General features: G+C 39.8%; 1 protein-coding gene across 1 annotated transcript in view; it reads right to left on the bottom strand.

Annotated features, from left to right (window-relative positions):
* Nucleotides 1-522: 522 nt before the first annotated feature.
* LOC126262495 (coiled-coil domain-containing protein 112-like) overlaps nt 523-21,937 on the bottom strand; it is a 117,096-nt gene continuing 95,681 nt past the window's right edge. Inside the window, exons 8-11 of the mRNA XM_049959161.1 lie at nt 21,199-21,294; nt 20,702-20,844; nt 7,792-8,031; nt 523-817 (exon numbers count right to left, since the gene is read on the bottom strand). Coding sequence (XP_049815118.1) covers nt 784-817; nt 7,792-8,031; nt 20,702-20,844; nt 21,199-21,294 — 513 coding nt within the window. The 3' untranslated portion in view covers nt 523-783. The remainder of the gene's footprint in view (nt 818-7,791; nt 8,032-20,701; nt 20,845-21,198; nt 21,295-21,937) is intronic.

Here is a 21,937-nt window from a genome sequence, read left to right on the forward strand (position 1 = left end):
GCAAACTTGCTTACATTCCTCCAGTTTTACCTGTTTCTTGACCTGCACTCCTCTGTGGGTTACTCACAATTATTTTACAGCTCTGCCATCATTCCAAAACATCATTTCAGTGTTCCCCAACAAACAATAATTAACTAGTTGTGGCACACTTTGTGTGCATGATTACTGCATTAGTGGTGATACTCTGAGAGTGGGGGGGGGGGGGGCGGCATGTGTACGTAGTACCTAGTCATAAGATGGCTCTTCTCTTGTTTTGGACCACACTTTCAGACTGAAAAAATAATGATAGTTATGAACATTGCACACCTAACTGTTTCCTAGCCATCTTCTATGTGTACATCTTTCATGAGCCAATGAAGCTTACATACATCCTCTTTATGGTTCAAAGCAATAGGTTTTTCCCTACATCATCACTGGAAATGTACTGCTATAAAACATCACAAGGAAATAACCAACAGAAAAAAAGACATTATGAAACATCATTTGAAACAGATTTATGAAAGTATAAATAGGACATTAAACTATTACAAATATGGAGTGAGTTAGCTTTTACACAAAACACACTACTGAACACACATATCACACACTGACTCAAACAATTAGCTTGAGTGTCATATATTGAGACTGCACAAAAACAATTGAATATGCACTGGATATTGTCTTCATCACATGCACTAATAACTTAGCACATTACAAAAATATTTCAGATGAAATGTCATTGCAGGTGGTCTTTACTTGAGGAAGAACTTGCAACACCAGCAACATCTTCAGTTGCACTAGTCTTCAATGCAGTGTTTTCCTCCAGCTTGGAACAGCCCTGAAAATTCACATATTTCTGTAACTTTAATCCAATAAACTTCGAAAATTATTGTACAATGAAGGATTAAATACTATCATAACAACTTAATGTGGCACTACTCATAAACCACTTTCATACTAGATTATGAGCATAACTCAATGAAAGTTCTGACAATTTTTGAACTTATCATCTAAGAATAGTGCGTTAATAGTCCTGAATACATCCTTGTCACATGCAAAACGATACACTCCACTCTTTCCCCACTGAACCCTTTCAGTCATCTTCTCGACAGCTGCACTGTGTTAGTTAAAAATAATTTTTCCCCATTTTATTTGTTTTAATTTACTGCAGTATCTCCTTACACCCCTCAAAAAAAAGTACAAATAATGAAAAATCTGAGTTCTGGAATGACTTACCAGATGTATTGCAAATTTGTATTCTTCTGAAAATAAGATAAGACTGTAATGGAAACATGGGTACAGAAGCTCCATCTGATTCTACAGTCCATGGAAATTACGGATATGGACATTCCAATGCCCATGGAGCTTCCTTAGGTCTTTGACATGTCAATCATTAATACCTTCTAAAAAAAAATCTCATCACATACAGTAGTGGCATATCTGCATCCCAAACAGCATAAAGTGCAACAGTTCCTTGCGTAAGAGCTTCAGGGACTGTACGGAGAGCCCAAGTGAGCCATTCAACCACACAACACTGACTCTTGATAGTATGCTTAATGCCACTTTGGAATGCAGAACACAATAAGAAAAGCACACAAATAAAATGGTTTAATCTTCAAAGCCCACAAGGAATACAGAAGGCATCTAAGACTACAGAGTACATGGGAATGTATGACATTAGTGGAAAATACACTAATCCTGTCTTGGATGATTTCCACAGCTACATAATAGCTACAGCTAAGGAGGTACTCTGTCCAAAAGGCCTTGGAAAGACCAAAGGTACCGACTGACCGCTGTGTAATCCTCAACCAACAGGCATCACTGAATGCGGGTATGGAGTAACCTGCCAATGAACTGATGTCTGGCACCTGATTCATCTACAGCCAAACCTACTTGATTTTGGTCACCATTTTCAACATTCTAGAATTTGGTGTGTGGAAAATGGACAGTATGGTGTTTTGTGATCAGTGATTAAAGATTTGTGAAATATCTGATGCTGTTGGCACATCAGAAGAAAGGGTATGGTACTTTTTGCATCACAAATTAAGTATGAGAAAGCTGAAGGTGGATGCCATGCTTGTTCATGGGAAAATGAATTTCTCTGCAATGTTTGCAATTATTTTAAGGGAATACAACTTTTTTGTGAGGCAAATTGTTCCTGTGGATAACACATGGGTTGGCCACTTCACACCAGGCATGAAACAGTGGGATTTTCACCAAAAAGATTGCCCAGCCACAAAGTATTTGATCAGTTCAGAGTATACACTCACAAAGTTAAAACAGCACATGAACAAAAATAAGTTCATATGGAGAATGATAGTACAGTGTTGAAAATTTCATAATGCTTAGCAGCTGTTTTGAGTCTGCTGTTGCCTTTGAGACAATCACCTGCCTCTTAGCCTCTTTTCTGGCATGTATGTGAGCAAAGCAATCAGATCCTGAATTTGGAATATTTTTTCTCTGTTGCACATAGTTTTTTACTGTTGCTGTTTTACCAGCTTGGGTCTTTGTCCGCCTCTGGTAACATCTAGTACTTCCTTAATGCCAACAGTCTTGCTACAATGGTAACATTGGTTCCTGTCAGATCACCGAAGCTAAGCACTGTTGAGGTTGGCTAGCCCTTGGATGGGTGACAATCCTTGTCTGCTGTGCACTGTTGGCAAGTGGGATGCACTCAGCACGTATGAGGCCTACTGGGGAGCTATTTTATCGAGAAGCAGCGAGTCCAGTCATGAAAACTGACAACAGCTGGGAGTGCAGTATGCTGACAACATGCCCCTCCATATCCGTATTCAATGATGCCTGTTGGCTGAAGATTACACAACAGTCAGTCAGTACCTTTGGACAGAATACTTCCTTAGCTGTAGCTATTATGTAGCTGTGGAAATCATCCCAGACAGGGTTAGTGTATTTCACACAAACGTCATTCATTTCCATGTACTCTGTAGTCTTAGATGCCTTTGGTATTCCTTGTGGGCTTTGAAGATTAAACCATTTTATTTGTGTGCTTTTCTTTTTGTGTTCTGTGTTCCAAAGTGGTATTTTAAGCATACTATCAAGAGTCAGTGTTGCATGGTTTAATGGCTCACTTGGACTCTCCGTACAGTCCCTGGAGCTCTTATGCAAGGAGCTGTTGCAGTTTATGTAATCTGTTTGGGATGCAGATATGCTGTTATTGTATGTGATGAGAAAAGCACAAGCACTGACCTGTCGATAGGAACAATTAAAATCAAGGAAAATTGCTAGCATCCAGATTGTTCCCTCTGATGAGCTAGAGTAAAATAAAACAAACAAACAAACAAACAAACACACACACACACACACACACATAAAAGTGATCTGTGACCACATTGGTTGGCAAGGGCAAAGCAGGCAGGAAAATGTAGGAAAAGATGCAGACAGACAATACAGAAGAGACAAACAGGATGTATATTATAGATTGCAACAAACATTTGCACATTTCATTTTAGAATAATGTTCAAGTCTGTGGGACTTATTTCAAGTAGGAGTAACTTTATGTATTGACGTGTTCAAAAAAGGGCAACATGAATGGTCAGAATCCGTTTGACTCACAAGTGAGCATCATGACGAATCCGAAAAACCTGAAATGGCAGATACTCAAAGATAGACACCAAATATCCAATGAAAGAATATTTACAAAGTTTCTTGAACTGGTATTAAATGAGGAATTTACAAATACTCTCCAGCCCTCTATGTATCTTTGCAGTAGGGAACACGAAGAAAAGATTAGAATAATTACAGAACAAACAGAAGCTTTTAAACAGTCATTCTTTCCAAACTGACACTTGGTTTTTGTCACTGCAAAACATGAAGCAACATAAGTGCAATGACCTTGGACCTAGAGAAACATTTTCACAATGTAAGATGGAATTAGATTTTCACAATCCTTGGAAGATTTGGGCTAAACTACAGAGAGAGATGAATACTCTACAAAACCTAAGTGGGAAGTTGAAAAAGATAAGTTTGTGGTAAGAAGGGTTTGCAGCAGGGTTGCAACTTTTGTTCAGCCTGTAAGTCAAAGAAGCAATGAAGGAACTGAAGAAAAATTTAATAAAGTGCATGGGGCAAAGTTTCCAATTCTTAAATTTGCAGGAAAGAGTGTCCTTCTGGCCTGAGCCAAGAAAGCCTTATGAAATCAAGTAAGAGCAGTGGATGCCACACTTAGTGCAAAGCAAACATGAAGGCAATGAAGAGTAGTAGGGAGGACAATAACGACTTGACTGACACCAAAATTCAGCATGATACAATACTTCCTGTCTAGGAAGAAAGCACCGGTCAAAAAAACTTTGTTTATTTAAAGAGCTCTAACGGTATCATTGTCTTGGAGCTGAGTGAGAAACTTCTTAAATCTGGAGCAGACCATTTTATCGCAGGGAAACATGGACCATCAGAAACCCAGCAAAGAAGAAACTGCAAGCATATGAAAAGTGATGCTGCAGAAGAATGTAAAAAACTATGTGGACAGGCAGAGCACAAAATGAAGTACTCCAAAGAATAAATGGGGAAAAATGAATGGGACATCCTTACCAGAAATGGATAGGTTAGTGGTACATCTGCTACAGTGTTCAAAATTAGTTAACTTGGCACTGGAAGGAGCAAAAGGAACAAACAAAGATTATAATATGCAAAATAGGTTAAAGGATAATGAGTGCGGTAGAAACATAGTGATGAAAATATTAGCACAAGACAGGAAAATAAGTATCTTAAAAATCCATGCCTGGTCTGTCCTAGGCCAAGAACTTTTCATCTTGAGATTGTATACCCCCCCCCCCCTCGTCCACTCCTGCACTCTGTCCAAATGCATTTTTCCCAATCACAGAGGTTTGGGGAAATTCAAAATGAGAAGAGTGATACCGTCTGCAGGGATAAGAAACATTGGCCTGATTATCTTTGAACCACATTTGGAAGCAGCTGTTAGCTATCAGAAAAGGTTACAAACCCAGTAACTCATACACTGTTTATATCTTATAACAATGAAGAGGGAGGGGGGGGCCAGTGAAAAATAGTTGCCCTCCCAATCTCTGAAATATTCTTGTCAGACCTTATGCTCCTTCTGAACCCATCTCCCTACCCTATGGCTCCTACCCCTGTGACCGTCCCTGCTGCAAGACTTGCCCCATGCACACTCCTACCACCACCTATAGCAGCCCTGTAACTGTCAAAACTTATACTATCAAAGAGAGAGCCAGTCACCTGAGAAACAACACGCGTCATATACCAGCTATAATGTAAACACTGTTCGCCTTTTACTTTGGCGTGACTGCAACCAAATTATCAGTTACGATGAATGGGCATAGGCAGAGGGTGTATACTGGCAACATGCAATATCCTGTTGCAGAGTGCTTTGGCTGTCCACTTCAGACACCATAGCACGTACTGCATCGACATCCCACTTTAGATCCAATCAACACTGTATGCCTGCATCACGGGGCATATATTCACCAGGAAAACCTATGTCATATGTGTTGTCAACACAAATATTTACCGGCGGCCACAACACAACACAACACCATGTCTCCACCAACGGCTGCCAGGGACCGCTACCCGTTCGTGGAGCCTGCAGAACAGCTTCACCAGAGGTTGCAGCTAGGCCAGGAACTACTTTGCTATGCCAGGCATGTGATCACAAATAGTTCTGGCAGATACACCCACCAAAAAGACTTTATAAGGCGGCACACTGTCGGCAAAGGGCAGTTCGACACACTGCTTGGAAGTATACCGGAGGCTGGCACCCCAGCATCCATGGCCAAACGCCTCTTCTAGCTGGCCGATCTCTTACGGACGGACTTGGTATATTCAACGAAGCTCTTGACGTTGTAGAATTGTTTGAATGTGATCTCTCCCCTTGAACAGTTGGGTATTTACTATTATTATTTGTTATTTTGTATTTGTGATGATCCGCAGTTGGGATCAAGTCTGCTGTTCTTTTGGAGATCGTATTATTGTTTCATTTTGATGAGTTCAATAAATTGTTTCGGACTTGTGTTTTCCTCATTTCTATTCTGCTAGTGCAGATGCTTCACAGAGCATCCTCTACAACATGACAATTGTGACCTCGGTGCCTGTTTAACTACACATGCAACTGCATTCTTCCTCCAGACACCAGTTTCTCAGATCTCTGCAGGTGGGAACTAGCATTACAACATTACCCTATCTTCCACCTCTAAGCTCTCAGGTTTTCAAATCTCATCTGGTGCAGTCCCCAAAAATCAGTCTTTCCTTCTCATCCCGACCAATAAGTCTCCCCTGACCCATGGCTCAGGGTGACTTTCCCAAAATCTACCCCTCTCCTTAGACCTCTCCAGTTTTTTTCCTCCACCCATCTTCATTCCCCTTCAATCCTACTGGCTGAAGAAGGAGCCACTGGCTCCATAAGCTTGCCTAATTACTATCTTTTATGTGTGCATTCAGCTGCTGCTTGGTGAGTAGATTTTTTATCTATCCAATTACTGTTTGTCTCTTGCATTATGACATGCAGTTTTTAAACAAACATTGTTCTTACAACAGAGGCATTGTTCTTTTAAATGATTATATAAGTACAGTCACTCATTACTGATATTTAACAGTTTTAGGCATAATTTCCCAGCAAAGTGTCCCCCCCCCTCCCATGGTTAAGTGTGTGTGTGTGTGTGGGGGGGGGTGACAGGGGGAAAGGGGGGGGGGGAAGGAGGCAAGTGAGTGTTCCTGAAGAAGAATGTAAGTCACACGTAAACTGAGCTACACTTTTTTCCAACTTCCTATTCCATTGCCCACACACAGTACTGCATTTTTTGTTAGTTAGCACTCAATAAATGAAATGTCATGTGATAGTGTAATCTGTCAGTGAGAGAAGTAGTTTAGTTAGCACTCAATAAATGAAATGTCATGTGATAGTGTAATCTGTCAGTGAGAGAAGTAGTTTGCTGAAACAATATATGTTGATCTCGACCTTGCTTCACAAGCTTCTGCTTGTAATGTATTAAGCAAACAGATGATATGATTGTTCCATTCCATGTTTCAGCAATTTTAAAACACTATATCATGAACACAGAAGTGACCAATAATAGCCATCCTATGCAGTGGCAAGGATTAACATAATTTGCTCTTTAAGCTTTGCCTATGTCTGAGTGAGATGGGTCAGTGGTAAGACACTGGACTCACATTTGGGAGGATGGCGGTTCAAAGGTATAGCCTGGGATGGTTCCACTGAAAAGGATACTGTGAATATCTAAAACGCCTTCTTCCCCAATTTGAGCTTGTGCTCCATCTCTAATGACTAAGACAATGAAGAGATGGAATATCCTAATCCCCTCCCCCCCAATATATTCTTCTGAGACATTTGACATTAGTGGCCTTAAAGCATGAAGCTTTTATAAATTATGAACTGTATACACTGAAGTGAAGCTTCAAGCCAAAATAGAGTGACTCATATAATTATTAAATATGCCACAAATGAAAAGTTACGTGCTAGATAATAGTTTCCTAAAAGCTAAAATGTAAGCACAACTAAAACTTTAATAAGTCACTTCTTACAACAAATAAATTACAATAGTATTTTATGATCATATAAAAGTTGGAAGAGATTAAAATTTGTGTAGCATGATGCATCATGGTTACAGTGTTCTAGATTCCTTTCTGTAAATTGTTATTAGTCTAACTGTAAGCTTCAACACTGAAAATACAGTATATTTTCTTTTGATGTGCTGAGTGAAAGGTTTGGATTAGCAATTAAATAAAAGATATTCTATAAGACTAGCACTAAATTATCATTACATTTCAGTTAAGCTAAATAGTAAGTTATAAGGTACTCACAAATGTGGCATGTTACGGAGGTGTAAAGGTGGCGCACTTTTTGGAGGGCGGTCGAGGTCCTTGCAGGCAAGTCGATTGCGCCAGCCCTCTGTCAGTGTCAGCAGACGTTGTGGGTCACGTTCTGCACTCACTGATACCTGGCGCTTCAGCCTCTCCTGCCTCTCAATACAATCTTCTTTGCGGTCTCTCTCTCGCTGTTTCCAACTCAAGCGACGCAACACGTATTCTTGGTCCTGCTGCCTGCAGTAAATATGTTTCTGGGGTTACATTCAGTCAGTAAGGAACTTATTATTTGCAACAGCATCAGCAGTTACAATTTATAGAAATAGTACTCCAGTATTACAAATGTCTTAATTACAGTAGATATATTTAATGGCTGCACTGCTAAAACATGCAATAAGAAACGAAAAATAAAGGATCGTAAGATCTCAGTAGTTGTTCCGACATATTATATCAAACTAACTAATGCTGAATTCATCTTCCACAGCTTTGCACCAATCCCTCCCCACCCTGTACCCCATAAATTCCTCAACCATTCCAGCCTGCAAGTAAAATTTAGAAAGTCATGTTACACTAAGGATGGTTGAACATCGAGTTGTTTATCATAGCGATTCCATATTTTCACAACACTAGTTCTCACACTGGACTTACTGAGTTGCAGATCATACTGAATGTGAACAATATGTGAACTTTCTATAGTAATCCAAAGCCTTGAAATCTTTTCTACAGCATGCAACTTTTCCCCACACTGCGTCACCTCAATAAATTCTTTGGCTTTATGCTTTCCAATCATTTAGAGCACAGACTCTCTCACGCACATAATTACAGCTTTGCTGTAGTGATATGACAGTGAAAAGTGTGGGGGACGTGATGGACAAACATGCAGCATTACTGTTCCCGTTTACTGACATACTTTACACACTTCGTGAATTAAATTTATAAACATTTAAAACATGGATAAACAAAGTGTCATGAAACTTCTTGGCAGATTAAAACTGTGTTGTGGACAGGGACTTTTGGAACCTTTGCCTTTGGCAGGTAAGCGCTCTAAGGACTGAGCTGTCAAAATGTGACTCACAACCTGCCCTCTCACCTATACTACCCCTGTATCTCACCTCCCATCTTCCATACACCACAGTTCTCCTGTGTACCTTGGAGAACTAGCACTCCTTTGTCCAGTTCTGTTTCATTCTGCCAGGAATTTTCAACATCAGTATCATCTATACATGACAGGGAAACATACCTACTGAGGCACAGTAATATACATCGCCACCAGGGAGTCTGTCAGAATCTTTCTTGCTATCCTTAGAGACTCAGTGCCCTCTGAGTCAGGTAGGAGTTGTGGTACTGGTAGAAATAAAGCTGTGAGGAGGGGGAGGGAGGTTCATGAGTCATGCTTGGATAGCTCAGTCAGTAGAGCACTTGTCCAGGAATGGCAAAGGTCCCACATTTGAGTCCTGGTACAGCACACAGTTTTAAGCTGCCAGGAAGTATCAAATAGCACACACTCTGCTGCAGAGTGAAAATTCACTCTGGAAAGTGTCTTATGTGTGATGAAACTGGATTCTGACTATTGGCCAAACTGTGGCCAAGAGCAAAGTAGACTGCCCTGTGACACATGAAGTAGAGCACTTGCCCACGAAAGGCAAGGTTCAGATTGTCACTACTGATTACATACCAATTCTGACATCACTCTTTAAGCAAAATTCAGTGTAGGAGATACTACTTAACAGCTTAGCTAAAATTTGACCATGGACAGAAATGTGCAGTAGCTGCCCAAAATTAGTAACTACTGAAGAAACTCTACAGCTCACTGCACAGGCATTCATTCTGCCACACAAAACAATCTACTTGAAGTGTTTTTAAGGAAATACAATTTTTTGACATAAATTTATGGAGAATATTAAGAACATTACCTTTGAAGCCTTATAAGCTAATATTACCTACACACTCAGAATGAGGAAGATCCTGATCGAAGCAATCCTATGGTCCGATGAATCAAATTTTAGGTTAAATGAAAGAGGTAACAAACACAGTTGCTTGTGTTGATCTGAAAATCCATGATTTGTTACTGAGGAGTAGTTAAACGTTCCTGAAGTTACAATTTGTGCTAGTAGATGCAGCAAAGGCCCTTACTTTTTTGGTAAGACAGTGACTGCACAAAGGTATCCTGAAAAGTTGAGGGAAGTTGGTATTGAATTAGACGATGACCCTCTCCACAAAGCTGTATGAAACAATCTCATTTGGCAGCAAGACAGTGCTCTACCACACTACAGATTACACATCTGTCCATTTTTGGATGAAATTTTTCAGAATGGACAGGAAAGTGGCATGAAATCAATTGAGCTCCAAGATCATTAGACCTCATACAGTGTGGTTTTTCAGTGAGGAGGATACTGAAAGACAATATTTTTGCTACAAAACCATTAAATCTATAGCATTTAAGAAATGTGACTGAAAGTGAATTTGAAAACATTTTTGGAATAATGGGGAGTTATGGTACAAGATATGTAAATCTGAGTTTAAATGATGTGTCAGTTGGCTATGTAATGTTGGAGGACACTTTGAACTATTTCAGTAGGCGAAATTACTTTGTATAAACCATTAAACTTGCAAAACACTGCGCTGCATTTGCGGTTAAATGATTTTTGCCACACCCTCTATTGTATATGTACAATAAGTAAAATTTTGTTAGTTGCTATTCTTCCTGGAGTAGCAATTTTAATAGTAAGGAGTGTGAAGACTGTAAAGCCTGAGAAACAAGATCTTTATTAATGTTTACTTTACAGAATGCCACTATGCATAGGCAGCCACAACTCATTCTGTATGTTTGAACAATGATGCAGTGGATGCAGCAACATAACCTGGCAAGAAAAATCAGAAAATTTTCTGCATGTAGGTAAAGATGCGACATACTACTGACTATTTATTTGTTTACTTATTTATTTATTTTGTCATTGGCCAACATATGCTGAAACCCACAATGAAAATTTTACTATTCTTCAATTTTGCATCACATTTAATATTTCTCTATCTTATAACTAGAATTTTGCTTTATATCTAAGTGTTTTACATCATATTTAATGTTTCAATTTACATGAGTCATGGTCGAATTGCACTTGGAACTGATAAGTACGTTTAACTATACACACTCTATGTTGTAGGAAAGTTCTGGTAGAATGTAAATACTTTTAGATTACAGGAGACCACTAACGGAAAAGAATAAACATTGAGTCATCGATAGGCACACAGAAATGTGAATTGGGAAGAGGTGACAGGATGAAGGAAGGGAAACTCTTGGGTGGAGGGTGTGTGGACAGTGGGTTACCGGAGATTGAGATCATTAAGATTACAGGAGCGAAGGATGTGTTGCAAGGACAGCTCCCATTTGCGTAGGTCAGAGAAGCTAGTGGCAGAAGAAGGATCCAGATGGCCCAGGTTGTGAAGCAGCCACTGAAATTGAGTATGTTAAGCTCAGCTGCATGTTGTGCCACCATGTGGTCAACTTTGTTCCTGGCAACAGTTTGATGGTGGTCATTCATCCTGGTGGATGGATGCTTGGTAGTAGTCATATAAAAAGCTTTTCTGTGGTAGGACAAGTCTGTGATAGGACTGAAGTAGGAAGTGAAGGGTAGTTGGACTGGGCAGGTCTTGCACCTTGGTCTGCTTTGGTGTTGGGAATGGGAGTGGCACAGGGATGGACTAGGATATTACATCCAAGTTGTGGGGAATGGAACACCATTTAGGTGGGGTGGGAAGGATCTTGAGCAAGATGTCCCTCATTTCAGGATGTAATGAGTCATAACCAAAGCCCTGATGAAGAATATGGTGCAACGGTTCCAGTCCATAGTGATACAGGATGATGAGGGGGGTGCTTATTTGCAGCTGATTCTTTGGAGTGGTTGAATGATTTGAGCTGTATGAGGATCTGGCACAGGAAATCTGTTTGTGGGTAAGGTTTGGGGTGTAGTGCCTTTCTATGTCAAGTATCATAATTTATCAGAACTGCTGGAGCCACTGCCTTGAATATTCCTGTGGGCACCGCGGGCAGCATTTTGAATATTGCCACCAATGAAGAGCCTTCAGATCGCTGACCAATGAAGACCACCAGGAGAGTGTTATAAGAACCTGTGCACCAGTCTTTTAGTCAAGATTTCTTCCATGTTGCTTGTTGGTGCCAAACATTGCACCAAGTTGTTAATAATTAGCTCTACTGGCAAACACTCAGTGAACTTCTCATGCCTTTGTTTATATCTAACCATGCCTGCCACAAGTTGTCAACTGTGTAGCAGTTCTCTCACACAAATTAAGTAATATGTATTTATTTAAAGTGCACTTACATCAACTAATCTTCTCCTTGCCTGTACAGATTCCTGCTGCAACATATCACTTTGGCCACATTCCATCCATTTATCATTAGCAACGAGGGCATAACATTTGGCTCCTCAGTACATAGCAGCCCGCCGACTCAGACCATAACACTGTGAAGGCCTTTGTGAGACCTTCAGCACACTGGGCAAGAGTGTTCTCATCACTGGAGATGGGAGTTATCCTTGCAACGCATCCTTGCTCTCGTAATTGTCCCAATCTCAACCTCCGGAAACCCACTGTCCTCACATCCTGCATGCAACAGTCTCCCCTTGTGCCATCTTGTCAACCCCTTCCAATTCGATCCCCACTGTTCCCCACCATCTCTGGTAAGCGTGCTATCACATGCCTAATCCACATACCTGCCACCCTCCCGACTTCCCACCCCTCCTGTATTTCTAGCTGAAAAATCAGTTGACTCCTTCTGAGCCACTAGTCATCTACCCCTAAACCCTCTTCCTGCCTCCCGCTTGTTTCTCCCTCTATCCAAGCAACCTGACACAGGCCCCATCACAACCTAGTCCACCTGCCAAAATACAGCACTGGTAATGTTCGTCCCGCCAATACCATGTGGTAGAGCCATAGGCACACATGCGTGTGTGCGTGTGCGTGTGTGTGTGTGTGTGTGTGTTTTACTCTAGCTTGAAAAGAATTGCTCCAAAAGCTAGCAAGTTTTCTTTCTGTTTGTGTGTGCCTATCAATGACTTAATGGTTCTTCTTTTCAATGAGTGGTCTCCCGTAAACCAAAAGTATATACACAATCTACAGCATACAACTCTGAAGTTTTTTGCTTACACTATAACAGTTTGAGAAATACCAAGTAACAAAGTTTTATTTCGTCATTAATTTAATTTTTTATGGTTAATGACAGATTTGAACAATACAAGGGAATGTGAAGTTAAAATTCACTATGCACATTCAAAAACCTTAACATTGTAAACACGCTTATCAATTAACAATTTATGAAGGTGCTTCTCAAAAACATCACTAGGTAAGACTCTCACTGATGGCGGTAGCTTGTTATATACAGTCAAACCTTCTTATACCGACATTGTTTATGATGACATCTTGGCTATAACATCGTGATTTCTGCGGTATGGCCATATTCCTCATCCTTGCTTAATATGACAAATATATATGCATATACCTCATATGTAACATCATTTTCTGCCTGAATTAGCAGCAAGATTTTCCAAGAATTACTGTATGTAGAAGGAATTTGTGTAATATGGGAACATAGCATATTCTTCTCTTTGCCCTTCCATCATGTGAGGGTCTTCAACTATCTTGTATCTTCAACTATCCTGTATCAGTGGAGCAAACAGCAAACACTGACTGACTCTTGACAAAACCCTTTTTTGTTTCGTGTCACACTACTCTACTAAAGAAGTAGCAACATTCCTCAAATACAGAATAACAGTTTGTTGTAACCTGTCGTGACCATGACTGGAACGGTTGCTGGGTGGCCGAGAAAGTGTGGCGGGACCAAATGGACAGCGGCCCGTGCACAAACAAACGAACGGAAAGGACGGACATGAAACAACGACGGACGATGGAGAAAGACCTTATGACGACAACACGCAACGGAATGACAGAGACAACCAAACGAATCCAAGACGTCCATGATTAACAAGATCAAAGTACGATAAACATGCTGTCTTGTTGAGGTGATGTGTCGAGACTCACGCAACGATTAGACTCGCTGGCAGAGCGAGAGGCCCGGCTCTTAAATACTCTATCGGGGGCACCACTATTGGCTGCTGGAACCAAGTGTTCCATTGTGGCGCCCTCACACTACATTCAGGCCAATACGCATGCACCGCCACAGCTTACGGCACGATGATGCAGAGACCTCTAGGGGTCTTCGACGTCTATGAAGTCTGGAGGGGATTCAAATTCCGCGGTGCGCGGTACCAGACAGTTTATTATTTCTTCATAAACATAGATGAATATACACAAGCAGGACTGACTAATCTTGTTCTTGCATCAGAAAAACTTGAATTTTCTGTTGACATTCTTGTCAGTTCTATGTTCCGATCTTTGGTATTCTTTGGGAGCTGAGCACAGCGTGCGGTCTCTTTGCTGCTACCTCTGATGACGTCATGGGCAGCCAGACTACTGTTGGTCCTGTACGTAGTTTGAAAGGAATACCTCGGACAAGAATACAAAAACTGCAGACTATGGAAATGAAACAATTCTAAAACTGAAATAAAGATAATTATCTCCTTAACAAGAAACACTAATTCTCAACTTGTTCTGCTAGTTCATTTATATGAAACTACACAACATGGATATAAAAACAATACTGTAAGAGAGATTTTGTACCCTTACAATCAGCAACAGGTGTAGTATAGACTCCTCACCTCATTGTTACCCTAGCACTTTCATACTACAATAGTGGTGACGATCACAGAACTTGTCAACAGTACACGTGATGTGCCCTTATGCTGAAAGCAGTTAGCAAGAAATTAAAAAACAGGGAATTTGCTGAAATAAGATGTTGGGATCGGGAGCTTAGAAGCCATAAAAGGAAGACATTGGTTCTTTTTGAGAACTGTCCAGATCATCCTGCACACTCTGGTCTGGAGAATACCAAGATTGTATTTCTTCCTGAAAATACGATAAACTTATGGTAGCCCACGGACCACAGAGCAATTACAAGTCTGAAATGCCACTATCGTAAGCTTATATTACTGAAAATGATGCACTGAGAAAAACCAGGGTTATTCTACTACACTGATGGATGCAATCAGATGCATTACCAAAGCTTGGAGCCAGGTCACACTCAAGAACTGTTTCCGTCATGTGGGAATCACAACTTGCAAAATAAATGCTACCACAACTGAAGAAACATTTGGTGGCACTGATGATCTGCTGGAATCTACATTGCTGCCAGAAATCAACTGTGATATTCTCAATCAGTGCAACTATGAAATGTATGCAACAATAAATGAAGATCTTGCTACAACTGAAGTGCAAACTGAAGACAAAACTGCAAATGAAGTGAAGAATCAGGGCCACAGTGACCACAAAGTGAGCGAGGGAGATGAAGAAGAAGAGGAAGAAGAAAGAAATAAAGTGCCTATCCCTGCTCTGACTGATGCTGTAGAAGCCATTAAATTGTGAACATGTTCTATGACACTAGTGGACAGAGCAGTGAAATTTCAAAATAAATAATCAACATAGAATGTAATTTAGAAACTGTGTGTTGGATAAGTAGACAGCAGAGTAAAATAACTGATTACTTCACTCCTAGGTAAAGAAGTTTGGTGAGTACTTGACATACTGCTGTATACACTGTATTCATGTAAGCTTAAGAGTGAATACTGTACGTAAAATAAAACAATGCTCAATAAATTTGTTCTTTTCCATTTGCCACCACAATAGACTGAAAATACAAATCTCGGATACCACAGCACTCATTTATAAAAACAAAATTTTCAAGGTCCTTTGAATGATGTTATAGCCAGGTTCCACTGTACATTCATTTCTGTGTGTTTAAAACTAATCTGAATTAATAGTGCTGTATTTGTGTGTGTGTGTGTGTGTGTGTGTGTGTGTGTGTGTGTGTGTGTGTGTGTGTGTGTGGGAAGATGACATGGTTTAACATAACGAGAACATACAGTATGATGTCTAGATATTTACAGTGCTTTTGGAATGATTCTCAGAACGTAATTCCTGTAATTGCTCTTATAGCTTTCTTCTGCCACATGGACACTGAGCACCAGGAGTGTTACACCACTGTATTATTGCATATTGCAGACGAGACTGAAAGAAGGCATAATGATAAGGTAATAGTATCTGTTCATTTGTTCGCTAACTACTGCTTTTAATTCGATTAACAAAGAGAGAGAGAGAAAAGAAATACCTACTGAGAATAGTTTAGTTCATAATTGTTCAGTGTGGGTGTTCCAAGTCAGTGGATACCAAGAAGTCTAATACAGACTTATTTACTTTCTCATTTACCTTGTGCAGGAAGAAATACATAGTTCCTGCAATGCTACTGTTTAGGGTAAGGTTGTTATTGTTGAGCCATATGGCAGACTTTTCAAGGTTTTTTTTCCCACCTTCTCCAAGTTGTTATCTATGATGATCAGGATAGTATCAACAGCATATATTATGGCCTTGTGAAGCAAGGAAGTAGACAAGTCATTCATATACACCAGAGAAAGGAAATGTTCAAACTGTGAACCTTGTGGCACACCTCTAACAACTGGTAGGGCATTTCATTCAATTATTTCCCACGAACACCTGAGTTCTGTTAAAGTGCGCGTCATATATGACGGCGGTCGAGTTTAGGTTCGTTCTGCGCATTTGACGTCACAAAACACAGTCAGCCAATGAACAGAGGACAATGTTGCCAGAGCTCGACTGCAGTGCAGAGCACGGACGAGTGTCTTCAGTTTTAGAAACGTTCAGTCATAAATAAAGTAATTGAACAAAAGCAATGTCTTGATAGCAGACTTTCTTTTATAGAAAGTTTGGAAAAAGCATTCTTTATACCAATTGCTCCATATTCTATTAATTAATTAAACCAAACAAGCAATAAGCCTTCTAATTCAGGCGATAGCAAGGAAAGGTGTGTGTATCATTTTCACTAACCGCTTTTTCGCAATAAAGAACAGTGGTAATTGTTTATTTCCTATTGTACTTCGACGAAACGTGAGTAATTCATAATCATACCAACAGTGTTTGTCGGTATTTTGCGTGCTGTATTAAAGTCCTCCGCGAAAAGTATTGGACGACGAGCTGCGTTAGCGTAATGGTTAAAGTGTATGGCTGCTGAGCGAAAGGTTCTGAGTTCAAACCTTGATCGGTATTAAATATTTTCTTTATTTTAAAAACTATATCAAAGTGTCTTGCTTCATGAATTTTATTCGTTTGAATGTAATTTTTTGAACTTTCTAGTGGCAACTAAAATCGACCTTACGGAAAGTATACGCTATGGACTTTTACCTCTGCAAACTCTTCAAAATTTCGTGTAATGGTTTACTACATCTAATGCTGCACAATAACTGCGTTGAACTTCGAAACAAAATTAAGTCATTTATGGGGGGAAGGTATCAGTCAAGAAGATGTGTAAAAATCAAATTTTTGGGCCAAATAGTTTTTGTGAAATCGAATGATAAAGTGTGTTTAAGCAGTCGAAACACCATGTGTCTGCACAGGCGAGCAGTGCAATGATGACAAAATCGCGCACATTGCGGAATGCGGGGAGCACGTCTCTGTAGCAGCGAAAGGCCGTGGTGGCTTTACTTCATAAACTGGCGCTCCCCCCTAAACGTAAGTTTGCGAACTATACTATGGCGCTGGTTCTCTTGGCGTGTACAACTGGCAACACAGCAATCACCCACATCTGGGCGGGCATGCGCGAACCGCCAAGATAAAAGAATTGAACTATAGTCAAGTATGATCTATGCCAGTGTCAGCCACAGCATGCAAAACTCCATGCATTCATAACCTGCTGCAAGCGCATGGCCTGGGGCTCAGCCTGATTCTGCACTATTCAGTGAGTCTCAGATTCACTCAGTCCTTCTCAGAACTGATACAGCATGGCACTGTTTCTTTCAGTATTTGGTGCAGCATTTTTCGGTCAGCATGACTTTCTTCCGTTTGGCAAAATCATAGGATAAACAATGTTTATCCTTTGCTATTTGCTCATAGTATAAAGGAAGTTCTAAAGTCAAATGGCAGCTTGCATAAAAGGAGGCAGTCTAGTGATCTACTGTCACTAGTGTTTAAAAATGAATGAGAATCACAGTTCTGTTTTGAAGAGAAGGGTGAGAAATTGCAATATCTATGATGAAGTCAAAAAATCATTGATTACTGCAAATTTGCTATGGATTAGCATTGTAACACCAAGTACAAATTATTTGAAGATTTATTTGCCTACAAAAGAACAGAAAATTACAATGATCAACAGATGATTTGTATGGGTTTTCATTGTTCATTGTCAAGGAACATTTTGTGCTAGATTTGCAGATATGGAGCACGTGATGAAGTTGGTGATGGAAACCATAAATTATCTTAAGTTGCATGTATTATTACACCATCAGTTTCAACAGTTTTCAATGTAACCGAATGAACAATGTAGACACATTACATATTAACATGAAGGGGCATGCCCTGGATGGTTTTTCGATTTAAGACCTGCTATTGTTGAATTTCTGAAGCAGAAACCAAAGTTAGAAGATCCACAATGGATTGCTGACCTTGTATTTTAAGTAGACTTGACTGTGCACTGCCTTCAATAAGACACTGCAAGGTGAGAAGTGACTTATTTGTGATTTGATGGGGAACATGGACACATTTAAAGAGAAAAGCACATTGTGGAAGGGACAATGTCTGACGAAAAACACCGTCCATTTCCCCAAGCTCAATGGTGTTAATTTTGAAGAATTCAGTGTGTCAATGAAAAAATTACAGGAACAGTTTTCTAAACGTTTTCAGGACACTGCCAGTCCCCCATCAGTTTTTCAGCTGTTTTCAAGACTATTTGCCATTTCAGCTGAAAGTACATACATGCATGTGCTGATGGAATTGATTGATCTGCAATGTAATTCTCATTTAAAAGACAAATTATTTTATGATAAAAATGTCCAGGAGTTCTACAAAGGCTTCCTTGGTAAGAGATCTCATGTCTCCATAACTGCAAATATGATATCAATGTTTTGATCGGCATATGTGACTGAAAGGATTTTTTTTTTTATTATGAAACTAAACAAGTCATGTTTATGTGGTAATATGAGTGAAAAAAATCTACAAAACTATTTGCATCTATTAGCACGTTGACAATTTGTGCAAAATATAAATTTTATTGTGTCTTTAGTGAGCCAAAAATAATTAAATAATACTGAAAATTTATAATACAAGGAAGCCACATTAAGTCGAAACACGCAAAATGAAAGTACATTTACACATTAACTTTTCACCAAAGCCTTCATCAGAAAAGGAAACACAAACACATTCATTCATACAAGCAAGCACATCTCGTGCACACATGACCACAATCTCCAGGAGCTTGGACCAGAATGCAACTATCATGTACAACGGAAGCAGCAATGTGGACGGGGTGAGGAAGACGACAGGATTGCAGGGTATGTGTGGGGATAAAGGAGAGTACTGAATGCTGCCTTGTGGAGCATGCCAGGATTAAACTGCCAACAGGCACAGCGTTGGGAGGCTGTGGGGCAGGGAAGGGTGGAGTGGGAAAATGAGGAGTAAAACAGGAGAGGAGAAGGGAAGGGGAAAGACAGGTGGGTGCATCAGAAGAGGGTGGCACACAAAGAAGGTGGAAGATGAGAATAGGGAAGAGGTGACATGGCAGAGGGGTTGGAAATTGTTGGGTGCAGGGTGTGGGGACAGTATGTTACCATAGGTAAAATTTTGGAAGCGGAGAATGTGTTCTAAGGATAAATGCGCCATCAGAAAAGCTGGTGATAGAAGGGAGGATCTGCTCTCCTCCCACCTTCAACCTGCTATCCTTTCCCTTTCCCCTCCCCCTCCAGCATGCAGCTTCCATTTTACATAGAGGTGGCGGTCGTGAGTGCATAAAAAGTGTGCTTGCTTGTGTGGATGAATGTGTGTGTGTGTGTGTGTGTGTGTGTGTGTGTGTGTGTGTGTGTGTGTGTGTCCTTTTTTGGTGAAGGCTTTGGCTGTAAGATAATGTACAAGTGTCTTTTCGTCGTGCAACTTAACATGTCATCTTTATGATGAGTAGCAATCTATCTCTTTTGATACCCAACCTGGAGTTTCCATTATTTAGTACCAACAATTTGTTTTGTTTGTGATCTCTATTGCCGAGAAATGTGAAACCTAGACACATGCAAATCTTTGACACAGTATCAAATGCTTTGCTCAGATCTAATAGTAAGACACAAATACAGGAACTGTTCTCAAAATCATCAATAATATTAGTAAGAGGAGTTTCTACTGCATTTACTGTAGACAAACGTGGCCTAGATCCAAAGAGAGCAGAAGAAAGTAAATTGTAATCATAAAAATAGTTGCAAAGTTGTAATTTAATACATTCATGATTCATCTTGTCTGCTTTAGTTCACAAGAAATGTTATTCAAACACTACCGCCACATCAAATGACAGAAAACACTAACATGTTAAGGTTCATGCAGGTGCTGGTGGGAACAGCTTAAAGGACGTTGTACTTAGCTTATGGTTGCAGAAGTATTTATTCTGCAATCACTTGTAATATGGGTCTGCAGCTTGTTTGACCCTTTCAAAGGAATAAATAACTTCTACAGCACTAAGTGGAATACGACATCCCAAATCAACTTTTTACTACCATAGTACAAACTAACATCAGTTATGAAACATATCAGACAGATAAGGCATCTCTTGAAATTTCATTAGTTGTTGACAACAATGAAAAAAAAATTACGAGACTTCAGGATATTGTCAATGTAGACTTGAAATCAATATGTGAAATATTTTACTGTTTATAGATCCTATTGCACAATGATGATTTGTTCTCCATCTGAAGGGAAATTGTAGACCATTAACCACTAATTATAGGTGTCACCTCACCTGAAAGCTTTGAGCATCTTGTTAGCTACTGCTGCCCGTTGTTCTATTTCAAACAACTCCCGTAACTGCCGTTCAAGAACGGCTTCTCTCTGTTTTTCCAATCTTTCTTCTTTCTGTTGCTCAATTTTTGCTTTTTGTTGAGCCTGAAATGAGAGAGAGAGAGAGAGAGAGAGAGAGAGAGAGAGAGAGAGAGAGAGAGAGAGAGAGAGGGGGGGGGGGGGGGAGTTAGTTTATAAAACTCAAAGCAGACATAAAAAACTACAGCAGAAATTTAACTTATCTAGTGGTTAGAACATGGAACAAAAAATATGAACCTTCTTGATACATTTCAACATATTTCTTAAACATATCTTCAGCATTTCTTCCCGTGTTAGGAATGTAGTGAAATTCTATTAAGACCAACTTAAATTATCAGTAATTTTGTGATCTAAAAAGGAAACACATTTATAGTTTTGAGAAAACTCACAAACTTGTCTTTGGCTGTGGCTTAGCAGTACCTGTCTTTCCTTCTTTCTTTTCCATTCTTGAAGCTGTCTCTCCTTCTCCACCCTCTTCCTCTCTTCGTCTAACTGCTGTTGAAGTTCTTTTGCTTTCTGGAAACAAGACAATCTCATAATCACTCAGAACACTGATTTAAGATTTAATAATTTTTGTCATGACAATACACAGTAGCAGAAGTGGTGAAAACATGTGTAGTAAACAATCTCACTTGCGCAGAATAATTTTTAAACAAACAGCTTCAGGTGTCAAGCAGCAATTTTCATTTAACTAACCAGTTTCAACACATACTGACATCCACTTACCTTTTATTTAATGACCTGTTCTATTACCAGACACATGGAAAACATTGAAACCTGCATGCTGTTTTGGATATGTAGATGATAATTTTGTTATTTGGCTTCATGGCACTGAGAATTGGCAACAGCTTTTTACAACATCTCAATTTTATCTACCTAAATATTTGTCTCACATGGATTACTGTCTTCCTTTCCTTGATGTGTTGGTCAAGAGGAGGCATGACGTTATATTGGAGTATGCCATTTACAGAAAGCCAACTCACACTGGTTTTTATCTTCTACATCTACATCCATACTCAGCAAACCACTGTAAAATGTATAGCACAGGGCACTTCCCACTGTGCAAATTATTAGAAAGTCTTCTCATTCCATTCATGTATGGAGCAGGGGAAGAATTGCCTTTTAAATGCCTCTGAGCACACAGCAATTAAGCTAATCT

This window comes from Schistocerca nitens, chromosome 6, assembly GCF_023898315.1.
Source record: "Schistocerca nitens isolate TAMUIC-IGC-003100 chromosome 6, iqSchNite1.1, whole genome shotgun sequence".
Taxonomy (NCBI): Eukaryota; Metazoa; Arthropoda; class Insecta; order Orthoptera; family Acrididae; genus Schistocerca; species Schistocerca nitens.